Source organism: Manis pentadactyla, chromosome 17, assembly GCF_030020395.1.
Source record: "Manis pentadactyla isolate mManPen7 chromosome 17, mManPen7.hap1, whole genome shotgun sequence".
NCBI classification, from domain to species: Eukaryota; Metazoa; Chordata; class Mammalia; order Pholidota; family Manidae; genus Manis; species Manis pentadactyla.
This window is the reverse complement of record NC_080035.1, coordinates 6,589,291-6,604,110: the sequence shown is the minus strand read 5'-3', so window position 1 is coordinate 6,604,110 and position 14,820 is coordinate 6,589,291. Positions and strand designations below refer to the sequence as shown.

At 46.6% G+C, this 14,820-nt stretch overlaps 1 protein-coding gene across 1 annotated transcript; it reads left to right on the top strand.

The window, feature by feature from the left end:
• The first annotated feature begins 3,602 nt into the window (after positions 1-3,602).
• LOC130681426 (uncharacterized) lies at positions 3,603-9,683 on the top strand. Its single transcript, XM_057494582.1, has 2 exons — positions 3,603-8,827; positions 9,284-9,683. Exon 1 carries the CDS (start codon positions 4,135-4,137, stop codon positions 5,107-5,109), a length of 975 nt encoding a protein of 324 aa, XP_057350565.1. The 5' UTR covers positions 3,603-4,134; the 3' UTR covers positions 5,110-8,827; positions 9,284-9,683.
• The last annotated feature ends 5,137 nt before the right edge of the window (positions 9,684-14,820 follow it).

The following is a 14,820-nucleotide window of genomic DNA, read 5'->3' as shown; positions in this document are numbered from 1 at the left end:
GAAGATGAGCAGGTAGGTCCTCTGGGACAGTCAGCTATGTCTAGGGAAATGGAGTCACATAGTACAAACATGCCTGCTGGGAGTCATCCCTGTGTATGATTGTGAACTAGACAGATACCTTAGAAAAGTCCACTGAACATCCTACTCCTTGGCTGCCTACTGTTCCTCCCCCACAACATACACATCCTTCTTCCTATTTAAACATTCTAAAGCTGTCCCCAGGAATGCATTCTGGCTATCCCAAATACGTATTCAGTCACTTAACTTCTCCCAAAGTTATATCCAGTCATGTCATCCACAGACAGTATGACGGAACCTGTCATTACCAAGCGTCTACATAAAATCTACTCCTCTTCTGTTTTGGTTTTCAAACAATTTGGGATGCAGGCACTGAACTCAGTGATAAAGTTTGATTTCTCTTATACATCTGATGTACACTAAAAGAACTGAAACAGTAAACTGCAATAAAACTGTTGATCAAAGAAGAAAATAGGGAAGAATTTCTAAGCCAGCACCGTGAATTGATTGTCAGTCTAGACCATACCCTACTGGAAGTGGACAGTAAATGTGTAAGAATATAGTAATTTATCCTCCATTTATCCCATGGACCCAAGCACATAAGGCAGTGAGAATTATGCCTGGGCTTGCCTGGGCTTACCCCACCTTATCTCTAAACATCCCGACCCTCCCCCAAGGGAACATGCCAAGCGGATCCGCCACAATAAAAGGCACAACTGTCTGCACCACACTACTGCCCGCTCTCTTTGTCTCTGTTTCTCTGTCCCCCTGCTCCCTCTCCCTCTCTGTCTCTCTGTTCTCTCTGCTCTTGCTGCTCCCTCTCTCTCTCCTCCCTCTGGGGCAGCCACTTTCTCTTTCAGATAATAAAATCTCTTGCGTGTGCCCGTGTCTCCTGAGTCATTCTGGGTAAGGAGGGTTGCTGTGAGATACCCTTTCATTGGTGCCGTGACTTTGGGTGAAGTTCTCCCATTGACTTTGCTCTTCCTCTGGGAACCTGAGCTGCTTTGGGAACCCTCACTGCCCAATCCTCCTCCATGGGCTCACCGTCCATTTCCCTGGTTGCTCATCTTCTCATTGAACACCGGCCTTCGATTTGGTGAGTCTCCCCTTCATGGTCGACTTAAGTGTCCCTTTGGAACCTGGGAAGGGTTGAGTGTCTGGCACCCGCAAGGGCTCCTCTGGGACAGGGGCACCCCCAACCACGACTTTCAGTCACAGTTGATCCTCATAGTCGTCCCTTCTTTACCTCCCCATGGTGAGAATCCTCATCCACTGAGGCCCGGTCTCCCTTTATCTACATATCTACTCTACTTGTAAACTCCTGGTACCAGGTACCAAGCCTCCTCAGCGTTTTCACCTTGACCCCACAGTTAGAGGTGGTGACGACCCCATAACTGTGCCTGGTCTTCTACGTGACCTTCTCAATCACTCAGGGACGCCTCATCGACTTCTGAATGGTCTTGTTCTCATCATGGGATCTGGCCCCTCCATTCCCACAGATTCACCCCTAGGGTGCTTACTCAATAATCTAAAACCCCTCCACCTCACTCCAGACCTCAAACCTTTTCTGCTTGTTCGCTACTGTAATAAGATCTGGCCACAATATCCCTTAGACAATCAGTCTAAATGGCCCCCCAATGGCTCTTTAAATCCTAAAATTCTCCACGACTTATACAACTTCTGTGAGCGTATGGGCAAATGGAAAGAGATCCCATATTTCCAGGCTTTCTCCTACCTCTGAACCAAGCTCTCTCTCTCTCTCTTCCCTTCAATCCTAAAACACCTACTACTTGCCTTAAAGTCCTCATCCCTAAGCTCTTTTTCATGTTCCCAAATATCCTCAACTGCCTATAAAACCCCTAGACAATGCACCACCACGGGCTCTCTTGTCTCCTCCTAGCTCATGCCAAGAGCTCTGTCAGTCTTCTCACTGTATCATTACATCTAAATCTGTATGTTTGTGTGTCTAAGTATGTAAAAGAAAAATATTTTTCTACCTCATTAATGATAATTTAAGAACTGAAATAGACATGTCCTTATGGTTATCAGCTGCCTAAGTTTACCTATAGTCATTTAAGTTGATGTTATCTGTTAAATCTTTCTAAGACAAATGCTTAAAGTGAAGGGTAGCTTTGTCTACTGTAAGTAAAATATCATAGTTGTTGGGAATGAATAAACTAAGTGTAGCAAGTGAACACCTTGATGATTGTGTGTAACAGAGTGTATACCTACCTACAGCCTGAGAATCTTTGTGGTAACCTAAAACCTTAAAATTTTGCTAAGTTAAGAAGATATACTTTGGGCTTAGTGAGAGATTGTGCTGTAAAGCACACGGTTCCAGAAATTATAAAATGTGTTCATAAATTTATCAATCTAAAGAATGCTAGTGTAACAGTTTACAATAGCCTACTTCTCAGTGTTCACTGAAAATTAAGGTACCTAATGGTTTTAAACTCTAATAGAAACTACTTAAAGTAATAAGGAAAACATTTCTGCATGCTAAAGAATGTGTCTTTTGATAAAAGAGAGTAATTTTGTTCTAAAGTACAGCTGTTTCTTTCTAGGGAGAACACTAAATGTAAAAAGAAAGTTGTAGAAAGTTTGTGGAAAATTGATATAGTCATGCTGTGTGAAATTAAAGAAAATAAGTCTCAATATCAATTACACAGCAAAACTAGAATTCTTTGTTAAAAGAATAAAGATTTATTAGTCAACCGCTAATGTTGAAAGATTGCAAAGGGTCCTCCTAATTGTTCTATCAAAGCAGTTCCTCATGCTTAAAGTCTCAATGAGTTGTCCGAGTATTTAAGAAAATAAGATCATAATATTAAAAGGGCTAAAAGCTAAACTTTGCTAACAACTGTGTAACCTTCTTTATTTGCCTTCGAGGTATTTTATTGTCATTCTGGTTAAATGGATAAGTATTTCTTTATGGCAACCTATTATCCTATTTAGGCAAGTGCCAAAAAATAAAATCAAATTCAAAAGGTGTTTTTAACCTCTAGTTCACTCTGATATGTTCCAGAGGGCCCCTGGAACATATCAGAGGATTTTTTTCTCCTCATTGGAGAAAGTATTTGGCTAATTTGGCTTATTTATCTGATATATAACTACCTGCTTAATTACCTGGAAAGCACTGTCAAAGGGAATGATACTGACCTTTGTTACTGAATGTTTTGTTACAGAAATATCCAAATTTCCTTTTGACAATTGTCTTACAGTAAACTCTCATCAGATCTTTAACCATTGTCATTTGTAAGTCTTTTGTCATCTATACTCACTGTTTCATTACTCCTAAACTAGTAAAAAACTAGATTTCAGCAGAGCAGGTATTAGTTACATAGGATTAAGTAAATTAAGGAAGATGATTTTGTGGCTTTTTGTTTCAAATGTTGTTGATAAAGTGTTTTAAGCTTTTTCTCTTAAGCTGACAACTGTAAGAATGAGTTAGCATGAGAACGGCCATCTTAAGGGCCAAAAAGCCATTTCTTGAGTACTGGACTCCGAGGGAAGAGGGACTGGGTAAGGCTTGATAAACAAGTTTTGAAGAACAAATTAATCAAGCACACTGGGTTGTGGGCAGTTGCGGCCCTGGTCAGCTTATCTTGCAATGCCACTCTGTCTAATTGAGGAGTGGTCTTATCTTGCTCTTGTCTTGCAACACCACTCTGTCTAATTCAGGAATGGTCTTATCTTGCTCTTGCTAAAAATAACATGTAACTGTGGAAAATTACTGTGAGTTAAGTGCTTTGAAAATGCTATATAAACCCTTAGTTTTGAGTGCTCGGGGTCCTTGTTGAAACCCGCTGCATCGGGCAGATATTGGACCCCAGCTAGCTGGAAATAAACCTCGCTGTGTGACTTGCATTATCGTGAGTGTCTTCTGTCTATTTGAGAGGTGGTCGGCTCGGATCCTAACATTTGGGGGCTCGTCCGGGATAGCTAGACCCCTCCTCAGGGAGACAGATGACCCCCCTGATACTGAGGTTTGCTCAGAAGCCACGGAAGGAGGTTTGGCCACCTCCAAGAGGGGAGAATTGAAACAGGTCCTCGACCAGAGAGACTGAAACTTCCCGGTCCCAATTGAGAATTTTTGTGGAAAGGAAAGAGCGGGTTATGACCCTGGAGGCTCCATTATTGGAAGTCATGGGAGATGTCCCCGATGAGACGGTGCCTGAACAATGTCCACAGTGGATGCCGTTTGGACAGCTAGGTAAGGATCCTGAGCATTGTGTGAGTGAGATGGCGCCTGTGGATGTGGTGTGGCTGACCGGCCGGTGGGTGTTTGAAAACTCAGTTCAAATTTCTATGTTTGCTTGCTTTGTATCCGTTGTCTTTTTCTGGCTTCTTTTTATAATAATAATGGGACAGGCTCAAGTAACACCTAAGACCCTGCTCCTGAACCACTTCCCTGAGATCCACACCAAAGCTCACCATTATGGCGTGGCAGTAAAGAAAGGTAAGTTTGATACTGTCTGCTCTGCAGAATGGCCTACTTTTAAGGTGGGCTGGCCACCCCAGGGGACCTTTTCCCTGGACATTATTAAGAGAGTCCAAGATGTGATCAGCCAGCCTGAATTACAGGGCCACCCGGACCAATATCCCTATATTTTGAAGTGGCAGGCTTTGGTAGAAAATCCTCCCTCCTGGCTGAAATCATTTATCCCAGAGAAGCCAGAGGATTCCCCCCCCTGCGTATTGGCCATCTCTCAGGCTCCCCACCACCCGACTGCGCCCCCTCTTACGGCCCGTTCAGAACTCCCAGGGGACCCGTGCAAGAAACCCATCTTACAGGAAGGGTCAGACCTGTGCCCCTCCCTGATAGACCTAGATCTTGAAGAAACCCAGAGATCCCCTCCATACACGCCTGTGGCGCCGCTCCAACCTGAGGTGGCCGCCCCTCCCAAGATCCCTCACTCGTCTGCCTCCCTGTCAGCCCCCCCAGCCCCAACCCAGGGACCAGCGAGAGGATTAAGTCCCCGAAGGCACCGGGAAGAAACCCCAGAAGAGGAACCATCCTCCTCCACCTCACCTGGGGCACCCATTCTCCCTGTATGGGCCCTAGGAGATACTGGCCCCGGTGGGGAATGATCTTACCAGTATTGGCCCTTTTCAAGTAGTGATCTATATAACTGGAAGGCTCAAAACCCCCCTTTTTCTGAGGACCCAAAGGGTCTAACGGACTTATTTGAATCTGTCATGCATACACATAACCCCACCTGGGACGATTGTCAGCAGCTCCTTAAGACCTTGTTCACTACTGAAGAGCGTGAGCGAATCCTCACTGAGGCCAGAAAGAATGTTCCCGGCGACAACGGAGGCCAACAACCTTGCCAAACCTGATTAACGGGCACTTCCCCTTGAATAGACCGGATTGGGACTTTGGGAACGCAGAAGGTAGGGAGCGTCTCCGAGTCTACCGCCAGACTCTTATGACAGGTCTCCAAGTGGCGGCGTGCCGCCCCACTAATTTGGCTAAGGTAAAAGCTGTAATGCAAGGGGAAAGTGAAAGCCCGGCCATGTTTTTAGAATGACTCTATGAGGCTTATAGACAGTACACCCCTCTAGATCCCCTGGCAGAGGAGAATCAGTCAGCTGTAATTATGTCCTTTATAAACCAAGCTGCCCCAGATAGTAGGAAGAAATTATATAAGCAGGGAGGATTAGGGGAAATGACCATTCGAGATCTGGTGAAGGTGACAGAGAGAGTTTTCAACACTCGAGAGACCCCAGAAGAAAGAAAGGATCGGATCAGGAAAGAAAATCAGGAAATACAGGAAAGAATTAGGAAAGAAGACAGAGAGCACCTGGGTAGGGAAAACAGAAGGCAGCAGAAGGAGATGGCTATAATCCTGCTGGCGGGTGTGCAAGGCACAGCCCGGGGAGGACCGGGTCCAACTGGACCGGCCTGACCTCGGAGACAGCGGCCCAGGCCAGATAGAGATCAATGCATGATCTGCAAAGAATATGGACATTGGAAGAGGGAATTCCCCAAGCACCAGGGCCAGACCAGACAGGACAGTCAGGTTTTGGTGGCGGGAATGGACAGTGACTAGGGGAGAAGGGACTCGGGTCCCCTCCCTGAGTCTTGGGCAACTGCACATGTAGAGGGGAAACCAATGGAATTCATGGTAGATACAGGAGCCCTGTACTCAGTTTTTAAAAAGCCTACAGAGCCCCTGTCCCAGAAGACCAGCCTGGTGCAGGGGGCAACTGGATCCAAAGTTTATCGATGGACCAGTAAGTGCCAGGTGGACTTGGGCCGCAGTCAGGTGACCCACTCCTTCCTAGTTATCCCTGAATGCCCAGCCCCCTTGCTTGGGCGTGATCTCCTAACCAAGGTCCAGGCCCGTATCCACTTTGAGCCAGACGGCATCAAAGTGATGGACGGCCAAGGACAGCCCCTTCATGTCCTGACCCTGTCCCTCATGGATGAGCATCACCTGTTTTCCCTGCACGGCACCTCTCCCCCTACAGAGTGGCCCCATGAGTTGAATTACTGACTTAGAACGTACCCTCAGGCATGGGCAGAAATAGTGGGTGTGGGTCTGGTGGCCCACGGAGTCCCAGTAGTGGTTGAAGTCAAAGCCTCGGCCCAGCCTATCCAGGTCCGACAATACCCCACGTCCACTGAGGCATGAAAGGGGATTGCCCCACACATTAACTGCCTCTTAGAAGCTGGGATACTGGAACCCTGCCACTCCACCTGAAACACCCCACTTCTTCCCATTAAGAAACAAGGGGGAAAGGATTACAGGCCAGTCCAGGACTTGAGGGAAGTAAATAAGAGGATCGAGGACATCCACCCCACAGTCATCAACCCTTACACCTTACTAAGTCACTTGCCCCCTTCACATGTTTGGTACACCACCCTAGACCTAAAGGATGCTTTCTTTAGCATAACCCTGGCACCAAGCAGCCAAAACATTTTTGCCTTTGAATGGCATGATGACAACACGGGAACCCCTGGACAGTTGACTTGGACTAGACTACCACAAGCCTTCAAAAACTCTCCAACCCTGTTTAATGAAGGCTTAAATCAGGACCTGGACTCGTTTCGCCAGAGCCATGATTCAGTTACACTCCTGCAATACGTAGATGACTTGCTTCTCGCAGACCCCACCGAGGCCAAATGCCGACAGGCCACTGGAGACCTCCTCCAAGAACTAGGTCATTTGAGCTATCAAGCCAGTGCAAAGAAGGCTCAAATATGCAGGCAGGCAGTCACTTACCTAGGATATGAGTTAAGCAAAGGAACCAGATGGCTAACAAAGGCTATGAAAGAGACTATTCTTAGGCTTCAGGTCCTGACCTCAGTCCAAGAGGTTCGTGAGTTTCTAGGGAAGACAGGCTACTGCCAATTATGGATTTTGGGATATGCTGAGATAGCGAGGCCCCTGTATGAAGCAATCAAAGAGAAGGCCCCCTGGGCCTTGGGGCCAAAACAACAAAAGGCCTTTGACGAACTCAAAGCTGCCCTCTTGAAGGCGCCAGCCCTGGCGTTGCCAGACCCCCTAAAATCCTTCAACCTCTTTGTCGATGAGAGGAAGGGAATAGCAAAAGGAGTGCTAATGCAGCGCCTGAGGCTATGGAAGCGTCCGGTTGCCTATTTATCCAAAAGATTCTATCCAGTTGCAGCAGGATGGCCCCCATGTCTGAGGATCTTCGTGGTAGTGGCCCTAATGGTAAAAGATGCAGACAAACTCACCTTCGGGCAGCATCTAAAGGTGGTAACTCCTCATGCAATTCAGGGAGTCCTGAAACACCCCCCCATAAGTGTATGACAAATACCCGTCTGACCCATTACCAGGGACTCCTGTTGGACACACCCCAGATCATCTTTGATGAACCTGCTGTTTTAAATCCAGCCACCCTTCTGCCGACCCCGGATCTAGAGGTCCCCTGCACAAATGCCAAGAAATCCTGGCAGAGATCACCCAGGTGCTCCCCGACCTCCAGGATGTTGCCCTCCCCAACAGTGAGTTGTTATGGTACACAGATGGAAGCAGCTTCATCACGGAGGGGATGCGAAGGGCAGGTACGGCAGTAGTAGACCAAGACGGGAATATCATCTGGAGTGCCTCGCTTCCCCCGGGGTCCTCAGCCGAAAAGCCGAACTAATTGCGCTGGTGGAGGCACTGGAACAAGCTGAAGGGAGACGGGTGACTGTCTACACCGATAGCCGCTATGCTTTCAGCACTGTCCATGTGCATGGTGCCATCTACCGGGAAAGGGGCTTTGTTACAGCAGAAGGAAAAGAGGTACTCAATCTCCTAGAGGTACAGAAGTTGCTGGCAGCTGTGCAAAAGCCCCAGACAGTTGCAGTGGTTCATATCCCTGGACACCAGTCTGCGTGAACCACGGAAGCTGAGGGAAACTGGCGAGCAGATGAGGCTGCCAAAATGGCAGCAATAGCTTCACCAGCTTTGGCACTCACCCTGCCAGCACCCGAGCTTCCGCACCTGCCCCCATGACCGGATTACACCCCAGAAGATCTACAGTGGATCCAAACCACCATTGCCCAGAGCCTGATCAACATGGGTGGCATCGAGACTCAGAGAGAAGACTAATACTGCCAGCGAAACTAGGACTGTTCCTTCTTTCCAACCTGCACCAAGCCACCCATTTAGGAAAGAAGAAGTTGCTAACAGGTCTTGAGTCCGCCCGCCTTAAGTTCCCCCGACAAGCCGTCCAGATCCAGGAAATCGTGGACCAATGCATTGGGTGCCAGGCTATGAGACCCAGTAGGAAGGGACCCCTACACATAGGTACAAGGGTAAGGGGGAGGGAGCCAGGATGGAGCTGGGAGGTGGATTTATTTTTTTTTAAATAATTATTTTTTATTGAAGGGTAGTTGACGCACAGTATTACATTACATTACATTAGTTTCAAGTGTACAACACAGTGGTAGAACATTTATATACATAATTCTAGGTTCCAGCTATCACCCTACCAAGCTGTTACAGTATCTTGACTATATTCCTTATGCTATACATTACATCCTGGTTACTTATTTATTTTACCATTGGAAGTCTGTCCTTTTTTTTTTTTTTTTGTGAGGGCATCTCTCATATTTATTGATCAAATGGTTGTTAACGACAATAAAATTCTGTATAGGGGAGTCAATGCTCAATGCACAATCATTAATCCACCCCAAGCCTAATTTTCATCAGTCTCCAATCTTCTGAGGCATAACAAACAAGTTCTTACATGTAGAACAATTTCTTACATAATGAATAAGTTACATAGTGAACAGTACTGGGAGGTGGATTTTACTGAAGTAAAACCTGGGAAATATGGGTATAAGTATTTGCTAGTATTTGTTGATACTTTTTCAGGCTGGGTAGAAGCCTTCCCCATGAAACGAGAGACTGCCCAGGTTGTTGCTAAGGCATTACTAGAAGAAATCTTATCCCGATATGGAGTCCCCGAGGTTTTAGGGTCTGATAACAGTCTGGCTTTCATCAGTAAAGTCCTACAGGTACTGGCCCAAGCGGTGGGGACCAATTGGAAGTTACATTGTGAATATAATTCCCAGAGCTCAGGGCAAGTAGAAAGAATGAATCGGACCCTGAAGGAGACCTTATCTAAATTGGCCATCGAGACTGGCAGGGACTGGGTGACCCTCCTACCCTATGCTATCTTTCGGGTTCGGAACTCCCCTTATGTGCCCGGATTGACTCCCTTCAAAATATTATATGGGAGACCACCCCCATTATTATCTGTGCATTGTCGGATCAAGACCCTAATGTAACCCCAAATTATTTAGCCAGTTTGAAGGCCCTGCAGGAAGTCCAACATGAGATTTGGCCTTTGGTGCACTCTTTGTATAAAACAAGAGACATGCTGAACCCGGAACATGGCTTCGCCCCAGGGGATTGGGTATGGGTAAAGAGGCACAGGACCCAGACCTTAGAAAAAAGATGGAAAGGTCCTTACTTAGTTGTTCTGGTTACTCCAATTGCTTTAAAGGTTGCTGGCATTGGACCCTGGGTCCACCACTCCCACGTGCGCCAAGCCACCCAGCCTGAGCAACAAGCCAGAGAGTGGACCGTGCAGCAGCACCCTGATAACCCCCTGAGACTACAGATTTCGAGACCTCGAGAACACCCCAAACTTCCCGCCTGGCCTGATGATGAAATGGCTATTAGTCCTGACCCTGCTGAACAACTGGGAAGAAGATCGCGCAGAGACCAACCCTCATCAACCCTATACGCAGACATGGATCTTGACAGATGGACAAACTGGTAAAATCCTCAATGAAACATCACACACAGCCCCACTAAACACATGGTGGCCAGATTTATATTTCGACCTCAGAGAGCTTTTCGGACTCATGTGGGGGAGAGAGCACAATTATCATGTCCTACAAAAATGGGCACTTATTGACACAGCTCAAGGATGAGCACAAGGGTTCTGGGCCTGCCCTGGAAATCTAAGAAATAACTGGAAGGCCTGTGGTGGCCTAGAAAGTGTCTACTGCAAAAGCTGGAGTTGTGTAACCTCTAATGATGGGCCCTGGAAGTGGGCAGTCGGGAATAGAGATTTAGTTAAATTCACCCTCAGAGACCCTGACAACAGGGTACCCCAAGTGCGTGTACAATTTAACCAAGAACGAGCTAAAATTGAAAAGTCCTGGATATCCGGAATAACTTGGGGCGTTCAGCTCGATATGGGCCAGTTTGCCTGGGTTGGCCCTTACCCAAGTGGACTTTTAACCATTAAACTAGTTACCCATAAGTCTCATACAAAAACAGCTCCTATGGGTCCAAATCAAGTATTAGCTCCTCCCACCCCTACTAAGAACCCAGATAACAAGAGCACCTTGAAAGAAATAACAGAACCCCAGATTAATACCTCTGTAACCCCCCCGGTACCTGCTGCGCAGGCCACCAAGGATCCCCTATGGAAACTGATGCATGCTATGTATGAGACCCTTCTACCAGCCCTGGCCTCACGGCCTCATGCTGGCTATGTTATGATATAAAGCATTCATTTTATGAAGCCATAGGCCTGAATGCCACTTATGACATATCAGCTAGTGAAAATACCTGTCAGTGTTCATGGGGGACTGCAAAATAAGCCTAACACTACAACATGTAAGTGGTAAAGGGACCTGCCTAGGGAAAGTACCACAGCATAAACAAAGTTTATGCACTTCCGTAAATGCCACCCTTAGTTGGAATGACTTAAAGTGGCTAACCCCAGGAAGTGATGGATGGTGGATATGTTCCAAGACTGGCCTTACCCTGTGCCTCTCAACCTCCATCTTTAATGCCTCTAAAGAGTTCTGTATCCTAGTGACTGTGATACCCTGCATTCTCTACCACCCCGAGGAAAGCATGTATTCTCACTGGAGTAAAGGCACAGCCAAAGAAATAAGAGAGAGCCCATCACTGCCCTAACCACTGCCACCCTATTCACGTTAGGAGTAGCTGGGGCCGGAACCGGCATAGCCTCCCTGGCCACTCAACAAGCAGGTATGACATCCGTAAGAGCAGCCATAGATGAAGATATAGAAAGAATAGAGACCTCCATCAGTCATTTAGAAAAATCTCTCACCTCCCTATCCGAAGTCGTACTCCAAAACAGGAGAGGGCTTGATCTATTGTTCCTCCAACAAGGGGGACTATGTGCTGCGCTAGGAGAAGAGTGCTGTTTTTACGCTGATCATTCAGGAGTAGTAAAAGAATCCATGGCTAAAGTAAGAGAAAGATTAGCCAAGAGAAAGAAAGAGAAGCACAAGAGAACTGGTTTGAAGCTTGGTTTAATAAGTCTCCCTGGCTCACCACCCTAGTTTCTACCCTAGTTGGCCCATTAATTTTACTTATATTTATTTTAACTTTTGGCCCCTGCATCCTAAACAAACATTAATTTTGTAAAAGACCGTGTTAATACCGTCCAACTCCTGTTCTTGAGACAATACGAAAAGTCGCCCCCTCCTGAGGGCCCCTATGACTACCCTACAAATAGCAAGATTCCTCATTGTAATAACAAAAAGGGGGGAATGTAAGAATGAGGTAGCATGAGAACGGCCATCTTAAGGGCCGAAAAGCCATTTCTTGAGTATGGGACTCCGAGGGAGGAGGGACTGGGTAAGGCTTGATAAACAAGTTTTGAAGAACAAATTAATCAAGGACACCGGGTTGTGGGCAGTTGCAGCCCTGGTCATCTTATCTTGCAATGCCACTCTGTCTAATTGAGGAGTGGTCTTATCTTGCTCTTGTCTTGCAACACCACTCTGTCTAATTGAGGAGTGGTCTTATCTTGCTCTTGCTAAAAATAACATGTAACTGTGGAAAATTACTGTGAGTTAAGTGCTTTGAAAATGCTATATAAGCAGTCAGAGCAATGTAACTACATGCTAGGAAATCTCCCCCTACTAAAACTGTTGAACATTCTTCAGTGAGATCAGTTAATGTTCCCCAGATAAAGAAGAGTAGTACATGTTTTATTTTGCTAATCATTTGTAATCATGTATAAGATTCACTTTAGTATGCTAAAAGGCCCAGGCCTATGTGCTGTCTTTCCTTCTTCAGATCTGACTGAGGTAATTTTGCAAACTGAGCAACTAACTGCAGACCCAGATGTAGATGGCATAGTAAAAGGCAGGATTCTTTAGCAAATAGACGATACCTCAGCCCACCTTGGGAGCTGAGCAGGCAGCCTTTTGTTATACTCCCAGACTAAAACGCCAGTATCCCAGAGAAAAATCGAGGCAGGAGATTCCTTATGTTAAGTTAATTTTTAATATTCAGGGAACACTTAACAAGTCCTTCCCCAAGGCTTTAGAGATAGTCCCCACCTTTTTGGATATGCTCTAGCACTAGACCCCAAATCCCTTACACTCTCGAGCTCCACCCTCCTTCAATATGTAGATGATCTCCTGTGTAGTCCTTCCCTACAAACCTCTCAACAGGATACTATTCTGCTTTTAAACTTTCTTTCAGAACACAGCTATCAGGTTTCACCCTCCAACGTTCAGCTGCCTGCCACTCAGGTCACATACCTGGGAGTTCAGCTCTCCCCATGCTACAAGGCCATTACCATAGACAGGAAAAGCTTCTCCAAACCATGCCCATTCCAAACAAAGACACCATCCCTAACTCCCAAATGGCAAGGACCATACACAGTAATCCTTTCCATGCCAACTACAGTTAAACTCCAGGATCTTCCCCATTAGATACACAACTCCCACCTTAAGCCTTTTGTCTCCCCTTATTTCACTCCCACCAAATCTTCCACAGGTTTCTACTCCTCCACCCTGACAGGACCTCTTACTCCCCACATTTCACACTGCTCATCTCTGCTTCCACTCATCACTGAAGAAGTTTCTGCCAGCACGGGTCCTAAGACCTCTCTTACAACTGCCATGCATCATGCTTCAAGATTGTTAACCCTGGTCTCAACACTTATCCTCTCACCAGACCTTCTTCCCAACACCAGCCCTTCTCTTTCAGACTGTCCAAAAGATTGCACCATCAAGGATTCCCGTTGCCCTACAGGTTGCTTTGCTGTCTACACATATGTCCCCCCAAAATGCTATTAATTCAGCCACCCTACGTAAACATAGCAATCAGCCCAAATGCAAAAAATTTCTAACCAAACCTTTAACCAGCTTATATTACAGGATTACCACCCCCTCTCCAAAGACAATGATCCTTATTGAACCTGGAACATGCCATCACCACTGCAGACCAAGGGCTCATCTGAGGACACCCCATCAATACAAAAATGAACTTTGTAAGGTAAATTCTAACCAAAATAAGAAGGCAACAAGAGGCAACAAAGGGCCAGGCAGATTATTTGAGTTCAATTCCCAGGCGAGGTTCACCAGTCTGCAGGGAGGCAGCCTGGGGAAGTCACGCCCAGGAGGGGAGGTGGGGAGTTTTTATAAGCACAGGGAAGGGAGGGGGAAGTGGGCCGCACCAGGGGTATGTGGGGAACTTTTGTTGGCTCAGGGTCGGGTGATGGATGGCCAGAGGTCTCCTTCTGCATGGAGGCAGTCTGCATCCAGGGTTTGTCAGCAAGTCACGGGACTGGAATCCAGGAAGAGTTGTCCGTTCCTTCCTTATATGGCACAGAGCTACTTGGTGTTGTCTCTGCTCCGTTTGCACTGTCCTTGCTTTCCTCCCTCTGGTGCCTTCAGCCTTACAAACGCCCCTAATCAGCAGGAAGTAGTTACTAAAGACTGACCTTCTCCCCTTCCCAAATCCTCTACCACTTATAAAACAGAAAAGGGAGGAATGTAAGAATATAGTAATTTATCCTCCATTTACCCCATGGTCCCAAGCATATAAGCCCGTGAGAATTATGCCTAGGGCTTGCCTGGGCTTTCCCCGCCTTATCTCTAAACATCCCAACCCTCCCCCAAGGCAACAGGCCGAGCAGATCCGCCACAATAAAAGGCACAATGCTCTGCACCATGCTGCTGCCCTCTCTTTGTCTCTGTCTCTCTGTCTCGCTGCTCTCTCTGTCCCCCTGCTCCCTCTTCCTCTCTCTGTCTCTCTGTCCTCTCTGCTCTCACTGCTCCCCCCCTCTCTCTTTCCCCCTCCCCCTGGGGCAGCCACTTTCTCTTTCAGATAACAAAATCTCTTGCATGGGCCTGTGTCTCCTGAGTTGTTCTGGGTAAGGAGGGTCACAGTGAGATACCCTTTCAAAATGGAATTACAGGATTAATGAATCTCATTCTGTTAGGTTTACTTATTCCTTTAGTGACAGAATATGTTCTATCTGGCTTTGCCAGATTCTGTTCCTCGGGGTGAATTGCCTTTGTCTGGTAGGATTTAACACCATCTCTCG

Excerpts from the sequence above, each read along its gene's own strand:
- LOC130681426 (XM_057494582.1), top strand. The coding sequence starts at position 4,135 with ATGACCCTGGAGGCTCCATTATTGGAAGTCATGGGAGATGTCCCCGAT.